Genomic DNA, 9,440 nt, shown 5'->3' with positions numbered 1-9,440 from the left:
ACCAGTCCCCCCCCCACTCCCCCTCTGGTGAACTTCCAATATTCACCACTGTTAAGCGCCAAGTACCATTTCCTCTGATAATGGAGCAGCCGGCTTGCTTGGTCTCGCAATGAATCCTGGGAAAACCAAGGATAGCGAGGATACATCGGACCCGTCCTTCAAATTGGGCTAAAACAAGGACGCATTTTACGGCCGCAGAACGAGGAGTCTTGGAATCTGACCAGACCTCGGCGCTGCGCTATGACGTAATGGGCCTTTTAATCTGTCCTTCAGAGGACGCGTCCCAGAAATATCGAACAGAGCCAATATTTAGAATTAGAAACCATTGAACATGTTCAGAAGCAAACCAACAACCTCTGAACGGCTTCAGAACAACTTTTATTTCTAAATTTGGCACCAAAGGCTTCATCCTCGCTTTACTTCCTTTTTTCTTCTTCTTGGCTTAAATCGGAGGAATGTAGCATCAAGAAGAAGCTGGATTTCAGCTCTATGATGAAGCCTCTAGGATCCTGCAATGTGACTTCAACCTGCTGTTCCTATTGCTGCAGAATCCTTTCACCTCCATGTTGGAGGTTAATATGAAAATGTGTTAAACAATGATTTCTAAACGTTTTCCAGTAAAACTAATATTTTATTTTTTTCTGATAATGGATTATTTTCTTTAAATTGTTTTGATGAAAAAGTTGTAGCTCTGACCTTTAAATCTCACATCTCAGACAGAACCGGTTATCTAGTCCAGGGATTATTAAGACATTCCGGTTAATTACTGATTCTGTTATTGTATTTTAATCGTAGCCTTCTGGGATTCCTTAGAATAAGGAACTGATTATGAATAAAATCTATTATTATTTCATATGTTGTGATTTAAACATTAGATCTTTTTCCCTCCATCATCATCATTTTTTCCATATATCAAATTCCTAAAATGTTCTCTTTTCTCCTTGACTCCTTCTCCTCCCAGATCTCCCCCCCCCCCGTTTCTTCCTCCCAGCCTCATATCGTCACATTCCTGTCGGCTGCAGCTGCTGGCATGATGGGAACGTTCACACCCTCGTCTGAAGGAAGCAGACGAACACATTCTTATCTCAGTCCAGTTAATTTTTAACTGATTGATTCTCCTGATGCTCTTCAGCTAACTGAGCGGTTCATCACGTCATTAACAACCTTCGCAGGAAACATTCAGACATCAGTCTGATGGCAAAACAAAAACAGAATTCGTTTAAACGTATGGAAAAAATAATACGGTTAATTTTATGCTTGTTAGGATTTTCATGACCAAACATTTTAAAGTTAATACCGGTATGGAACATAACAAAGGATTAAAACAGATTTTTTTTTTTTAAAGTAAATCACTAAAAGGATGCTTGAAGATATTTAAGAAAGCTTAAATTAAAATTTTATAAATAAGCAGCAAAGAATCTGGTTGTGATTTGAAATTATAAAGGTTAACCGCTTCATGAAGTGCAACATAAAACTGTTTATTTAGTCGACTAAAACCGACTAAAACCGTCTCATATAGTGATGACTGAAATGTGACTAAGACTGATAATAGTTTTCATCCTGAAGACTTTTGCAGCCATCTTAGACTAAATCTAAGATGGCTGCAAAAAACAACACTGTTGCTCAGTTGGAGGGGAATTAATAAATGATGGGATGTACTCAGTGTTTTCTCACAGGCAGCGTCATCGTGGTTACAGAAGTAATGAAAGATTTGTTTCTCTACATTTGAGGTTAGATTATTATAACATTATGACCTGATAAAGACCAGAACGTTTGTGTTTACGGTCATTATAACTGTAAATGCGTTCATATTCTTCACATCCTGTTAAAATCAGATGGAGTTTATTGATCGTTATTAAACTAGGCCTCATAAATCAGGGAAAACAGGCTGGAGCTGCGGTGCATTAAATGTCTGTGGGTTTTCCCAGCTTCCAGTCAACACGCTGGCTGCTATGTTTGGACAGAAGTGCTGAGTGGTTCTCCTGTGGAGCCACGGCGGCTCTACTAGACGCCAGGATAAAGAATGGAGCCTTATGGAAAACCGTCTCTGGATCAAAATGATGACTTTGTGTTGAGATGAATGAGGAAAGGTGGTGACCCGAATAAAAAAACCAAAAAACGAGCCTGTTAGGTAGCCCGGGATCTATAGACCCAATGGCTTTTTTTTTTTGCTGGTACTCACTCTCCAGGTTTCCTGCCAGCAGGTAGAGCCAGGTGAGCAGGACCACGGCGGTCAGAGACGCCACCAGCAGCTTGAGGCGCCCGCGGCACAGCAGGTGCATGATGGGGCGGCGGGGGGGCGGCTCAGAGGGTCAGGTAAGGGATGGGGTTCAGGTGGGGCTCAGTCCGTCTTCAGCTCCCTGCAGCATCCTTTCATCTGAGGAAACAGGATGAGAAACGGGTCAGAACAGGAAGCCGTCCCAGTTTAGGCTGGATTACTAATCCCACCAGATCTATGCTCTGAATAAATACTGAGATATTTTCAGAACAAGTCGAAAGAAAGTGTATATGACAAACATTTCTACTATTTCAGATTTATCTCTGAGACTAAAACATTTTGGAGTTTACGATGATTCTTTCAAACCAAATAAAGAAAGAGAAAACAAGGATGAGAAGAAATAAATCGATTATTTAAATGATCTAAAGTGATCCCGCCCATCTGACCGCCACATGAGCGGAAGTCAGCAGAGGCGTACAGAAACCAGTGTTGTATAAAGTACTGAAATCTCAAGTAAAAGTATAAGTACGTCTCCAAAATATGACTTTGGTAAAAGTCCAAGTCACCGACTGAAATGTTACTTGAGTAAAAGTCTTAAAGTATCTGAAATGGCTTGTACTTAAGTATAAGAATTACTGTAAAAGTAGATGTACTCAAGTAATGTAGTGAAAAGTATAAGCAAAAAGTGCAGTTTGAATGACATTGTTTTACATTTTGGTAAATTTGAAGGTTAAATTCACTTAAAATAATATAAACAAGCAAGTGTAGGATAAATTTAGACTGGCTTTGTGAAAAAGGCGTATCCTATTGGTGTTGATGAACAAACCCAGGCAAGACCCGACTTTGTAGTCAGTCGTTTTTTGTTTTTTTTTTACTTAGTAACTAAACCAAACATTGAAAATGTATCGGAGTAAAAGTATGCAATTAAGTTTGTAAATATAGTGAAGTAAAAGTGAAAGTTCTCAAAAAAATGTATACTCTTGGAAAGTATAAAGTACTCCAAAATATACTTAAGTACAGTAGTGAAGTATTTTTACTTCGTCACCATACAACACTGACAGAAACAGGCACCAAACACTGCAAAAAAGGATAAACTATACAAGTGTGATAAACTTGAATTAAGCATTTTGGTCTTATTACACTTGTTTTTCAATATATTTTCTTAGTAAGACTGAATATTGTTAAGATTATTTGACTTGTTTTAAGAAAATTCACTTTTTTCATCCTAATTAGATAATAAAACTAATTCTGAGCAGCTGTTTTCTTAAAATAGCACACATTGCGAACTGAGTCGTGTTAACATTCAGACTGTGAGTACATCTTTACTTGTTTCAAGACAATAAGACGATCCATATTAACCTGTTTTAAGAACTGACCCCATCTCAACATAATATTCCAGCTAATCAAATCTGATGGCATTCAAATGGATAAAGTCATTGAGATTGTCATTCATGGTTTAGCTTTGAGATTCTGAACCTCACCTGTGGATCATTCACCGTTTACAGAACAAAGTAAACTACAATACATCATAACTACTGTACATCATACATATGCTTATTATAACAGAAGCTCTGCCTTAAAAGGGAACGCCGTTTTTTTTTACATTTGGCCCTTAATTTTAACGTTATTACATCATGTTCTATAAGTTTAGTGTCATTTGGAGCCGTTCTGAAGATATTCCGTTAGGTTATATCCAGTAACGTCTTCCTCTGGGCAACGACTTGAAGGCTCAAACTAAACTGTTCATCATTTATTCTTTATGGTACGCCAGCATTCAGAACATGGAGGCCAATCACTGTCCCCCAGACATCCGCGGTTATATTTTTTATATTTATATATTTTGAAAACGAAGCGGCGCGTGTATGACGTCATCCACGCACGCCGGCTACCATTCGTTCATCCTGTCCGCTGAACTGCTGCTAGTTTTCCTCACATGCCTGGAAGATGTCTAGAGCTGCTACCAGATGATCTCGCTCTCCAGATGAACCATTCAGATGAGCTAGAATGAATAGAAGGGGTAGAGCGTAGCGATAGTGCTACATCACCATCTCTTCATTGTTTGGCCTGTGCAGCACTCAGCTTTTTTTAGCTTTGTTTTTTTTGGGGGGTGGGGGGTATTTTTCTTAATTCTGTGACATTTCTGCTAAAATATTAAAAAAAAATACGCCTTTAAATTAACTGGTATCAAGTACATTTGCCTTGTTTTTAAGCCTGTTGGATGCTTGTTTTGAGCAATAATTGGTTAGAGGTTATTAAATTCTAAGCAATAATGACTAATAAATGACAATACATTGCTTAAAATAAGACAAACAATCTTAAAGAGTAAAAGAAAAAGTAGATTTTTATACTTGAATTAAGTTTTTTTGGATGCTCACTACTTGGATATTATGTTCTTGTTTTAAGAAATCTTACAAAGTCTCATTTGCTTGCTGCACTGGCAGATTATTTTGCTCAAAATAAGCAATTATTCACTTAAAACACTATATTTTTTTCTTATTTTTTTAGAAGGCATTTTTTGTTGTGAACTAATATGGGCAGCAACACTGCATGTAACAACATGAACTCCCAAACAGAACCATAACAGGGTCATTGCAGTCATTTTTTAAGCAAAAAGTCAAACCTTGGTACTTCAGGCAGGTTAAAGCTGTTAATCATTGAGCATGTGAGCATGAGGCAATGATCTTTACCGTCTCTGTTATTATAAACGGCTTTTTGCACACTTTCTGATCACGACTCTGGTCGTTTGTAATGATTTACAGGTCTGTGCGTCCCAGCCGGGTTTTAAATGGGGATAATTGTTGGTAATGGGTCGGGTGTCGGTTCTGAACTCTACGGGTGCGGGTGGAGTTTTGTTACAAACATGCTCTAAACTTTGTTTACATATTGCTAATGTTGGAAAAGGACATTTTTTTATTAATTGTCTTTCCATTAAAAGAGAAATGCTGATAAAATGGAACTAATGACTCAGTGAAGCGGCCATCCTACTACTTCCTGTCGACCTCGTTGCGTTTTATGCTAGTAGTAACGTCTGTCTGTTGATCATGTGACTTGTGCGTGACGTGAAAACAATATATTCAATCATTCCGTAAAAGTTTAAAAATCAATCCACTGGACTTGGTTTCCAAGGTTTGAAGACGTTTCGCTTCCTCCAGGAAGCTTTCTCAATTCAAATGTCTGGATCCGCAGTGAGTTTGAGTCTTTATAGAGACAAGGCCTTGCATTGCTGGGAAACATGCAATGGAAACCGACGAGTGGGTCGTTTGGTTCCATTGTTAGCCTGTAATATCTGAACCTGTCTATGATTCTTAAGGTCAGTCATTTGGGGGGGGGTTATCGTTAAAGGGGGGGTTGTCTCCTGTAATACCTGTAATCTTTATCCAGAATGTGGACATTCTGGTCCTCAGAAGAATGTCCTTAATCCATCAGGTGTAGATGTACTGCGGAGTCTTGTCCAGAGGAGGGCGCTCTCCTGTGTTGGGCCATGCGTCTGTGGAGAGGTTGTTTGGTTTCTCCAGTATAAAGATCAGAGCATTCCTCGCTGCACTGAACAGCATAAACCACTCCGCTCATATTGGGTCTGGGGGTTTTATCTTTAGGATGAACTAGCCTCTGGTTAAGGGTTTGGTTTGAAATGTTCTGGGATTTTGTGTTTGGAGAAAATCCTCTTGACTTTTTCAGAGACTCCAGCAACATAAGGGATTGTGATGTTTTTGCGTTTAAGTTTCTCATCGCTATCTTCTGTTGCGTGACTTTTGGATTTCCTTAGTGATTTTATAAATGCCCAGTTTGGGTATCCACAGGTTTGGAGAGCATCTTTGATGCAACGTCTTCAAAACCTTGGAAAACATTGTTTTTAAACTTTTACGGAACGACTATGACCTGGATGACTGAGAATCTTCATCAGCAATATATTCAATCCACTGGAGTTTTTTCTGAAAAATATATCAATTTCAATATGGCTGATAAACCTCCTAGAGAAGAAACTTCTTATCACAAAACGTGTTTTTCCAAAACTGAGGTTTTTCTATAAACCAAATTTATTTTAATAGGTGCAATGGGGGGGTCAGTGGAAACGCAGCTTCTGTCAACTCTGGACCAGACCAAAGGTCTTCCAACTTATTCGCTAACCGTTAGCTTTGATATTAACTATAGCTCTGTTAGTGAGCAGCTCTGTCATAAAAGCCAGTTGGGGTTTAAACTAGATCAGTGAAAAAATGAAATAACATCGACTTTCTGACTTTAATAAGGAGTCTGCGAAGCCCCCGCCGCCCTGGACCCAAAGTTTATGGCGACTACTGATATTTAGTTCCTCTGATTTATCGGGCCCCAGCCTGAATCAGCAGGTGGATCACAGAGCCTCACCGGGCCTGATTATATGAGGATCTGGTTGATCGTCACAGTGAAGCTGCAGATTGGATCAAATGACTAATTCCAGTCGGATAAAGCAGAAGGAAGCAGAACGATGGAGTCAACAACAGCGGCTATTGTTACATGTAAACACAGGAAATCCAAAAAAGCAGAAAATCCAGATAAGCTGCAGTTAAATCCTCCCACTGTCACTCCGTCTCCGTCGCCACAGTGCTGAGCCTCATTAGAGCACCGGGCAGGGTGGGGGGGTTATTTTTTAAACACCGAGACTCATTAATCCCTCTTTAATTAGACAGAAGGCCGAGGGAAGCAGAGCAGAGACGGATGCCAGCAGGAAACATCCAAGTGGGATTTTCCAGAAGAGGCAGAGGAAACTTTGAGCCGAGTTTGGTTTGTCTTTCTGATCATTTCCTGGATCGATACAGAGCTGCTTCTGATGGAACAAAGGGTCCGACATTTATCTACTTCAGGCACTCGGAAGGTGAGATTTGAAAAACTTTCATCAGCAAAAGTGAAGGAAACCCAGAAAAGATGCAGGATGGACAGAACCTCCAACAGAAAGAAAAAAGATTTATAAATTAGATCAAATAAATTCTGATTTCACTGCAGCAGGAGAAAAGAACCCAAAAAGGTGAGAAAAATCCAAAGTTCAGCTTAAAAAAAGATTGATTGGTCGACAGGTGCAGCAGTTATCGTTTCCCCAACTGTTATAAAAGCAGCACACATTTATCAGAGGTTATTCTGAGCCGCTCGGTGAATCTGCTTCTTTACTTCTGCAGAAGGTCGGAAGAATCTTCACCAGCATGGTGCAGGACGGCCAAACCTGGATTGGCCTTAGAAGCCTTAGAACAAATGGATGTAATGACCAGATCAGGGGTCGGCAACCCAGACTGCTCATAGAGCCATATTGGACAAAAAAAAAAAAAATCTGTCTGGAGCCGCAAAAATGTTAAAGTCTTATAAAAGCCTCGTATAGCAACACGGGCCCTAAGTGTGTCATCCCACTATAGAAAAGGAATATATGGGCTTTAATATATAAAAAAGCATTCATGATGAAATGTTTATCCTGAAGCAAATGTCACATAGTAGCCTGAGGTGACGGAGGAACAGTGAACGCTCCCATCGGGCGCCGCTTCACCGAGCGATCTCTATGGCTTTGACGCAAGTTATTGTTTACATTTATTTATAATACAAATGTTTAAAGGAAAACATTAATTTTTGTTTGCAACCTGCACACCATATTAAAACAAAAAAAATCAATTTTCATAAATTTTTGAAAAAGCTCCAGGGAGCCACAAGGGGGAGACTAAAGAGCCGCAGGTTGCCGACCCCTGGACTAGCCAGTCACCAAGTCTCCATCAGACCCATTAAACACTTTTCTGTCCCACATGTGGAGTTTTTTAAATCCTCTGGATTAAACTGGGACTGTGGGACTGGGTCTGATTCACAGCGCTGGTCCAATGATCCAAGGATCAGTAAAGGGACAGAAAGCTGACCTTCAGTTGCCATCTTTCCCCAAGAGACATTTTCAAACTTCTTTTTCATTGATTTCTTACATTATGTTTCCTCTTTTTTATTTTTCTACCGATATTTCCTGCTCTAACATCCTCTCCTCTGTTCAGCTGGGCCCAGATTAGAGCTGCAACTCAGGATTATTCTACAAATCGATTAATCTGTTGATTATTTTTTAGATTAATCCATAGATTCCATTGATAATCAGATAGTCAAAGGTTCCTTAAGGAAGACTTTTACTAAACTAAAGAGGTGAAACTAAAAAATGTTCCACTTGAGGAGCTCCAGATGGAGCATACTGACAGATAAGAAAAAGTTTTTTTATCTTATTACAATTTTGATACAATTGCTGTTCAAGGTGGGTCTCTCTGTCAGTTTAAGTTATATTTTAAGCTCTATACTCCAGTTAATGATTAATCAATTACTAAATTAGTTTTAATACTTGATTGATCCGATTAATTGTTTCAGCCCTAATCCAGATTAATAAACAAAGTGACCCACTGTTAGGTATGGTAGATAATCTGTAATGCTGTGGGCATTGAAATAAGATGCTGCTCTCTAACCTGTAAACGGGTCCAAACGACACAGATTGATTGTTTGGTGTTCATGTTACGCTGATGACGCAGTTTATTTTCTTCAAAGTTAAAATGTGTTAAAAGAAATCCACGTCAAAGGAGCAATCTTTTAATTTTCCAAACGAAGTGAATAATTAACAATAACCGCGGAGGACAAACAGGAACACAACATCCTTCACAGAGGCTTTGAAGGCACCACAAATATCTGCTGTTATTGTGGCTCAAAGCGAGAGCAGAAAGCCCTCCAACACTCATTTAAACTCCCCAAGTATGATTTATGAGTTAATTAGGGAGGCTGATGTATGCGCTGGATGCCGTTAGGAGCCATGAAAGGTGCTGAGATGGGGAAGAAAAGAAGATGAATGGAGAGCAAAGATTAGGAGAAAGAGGTGAAGAGGTGACAGGAATTACTGGAAAGGAAAAATAGAGAGCGAAAGGACAAAGAGTGGGAAAAAAGGAAATAAAAGGAGAGGTGAGATAAATACAGGGAACAGGAAAGGTGAAAGGAGGAGAGGCGATAAAAGGAACGCAAAGATTAAGGAGGGTGAAGGCAGAAAGATTAGATGACAAAAAGAAAACAAAGGAGTCTGACGAAGAAAGGAGATAAAGCCTGAGAATCACGGGAGATAATAAAGAGGAGGGAGATTTTGTACAGGAGTTTAAATAAGAAGAGAAGGTGGAGGATAGCCTCCATAAACCCTGAGCATAAAAGAAAGGGACAGAACCTCTAAAGAGGCTTTTAACTTCCAGCTTCTGTTGATTCTGCA

General features: G+C 39.4%; 1 protein-coding gene across 2 annotated transcripts in view; it reads right to left on the bottom strand.

Annotated features, from left to right (window-relative positions):
• The window catches only part of LOC107103280 (glycosyltransferase-like protein LARGE2), a 38,719-nt gene that overhangs the window by 20,881 nt on the left and 8,398 nt on the right, over positions 1-9,440 (bottom strand). For both annotated transcript variants that reach the window (XM_015402920.1, XM_015402921.1), the window contains exon 2: positions 2,183-2,377. In XM_015402920.1, coding sequence (XP_015258406.1) covers positions 2,183-2,282 — 100 coding nt within the window. In that variant the 5' untranslated portion in view covers positions 2,283-2,377. The remainder of the gene's footprint in view (positions 1-2,182; positions 2,378-9,440) is intronic.

This window comes from Cyprinodon variegatus, unplaced genomic scaffold, assembly GCF_000732505.1.
Source record: "Cyprinodon variegatus isolate N-32 unplaced genomic scaffold, C_variegatus-1.0 Scaffold1411, whole genome shotgun sequence".
Lineage (NCBI taxonomy): Eukaryota > Metazoa > Chordata > Actinopteri > Cyprinodontiformes > Cyprinodontidae > Cyprinodon > Cyprinodon variegatus.
The sequence above is the reverse complement of the archived record's forward strand: the minus strand, read 5'-3'. Positions and strand labels throughout refer to the sequence as shown.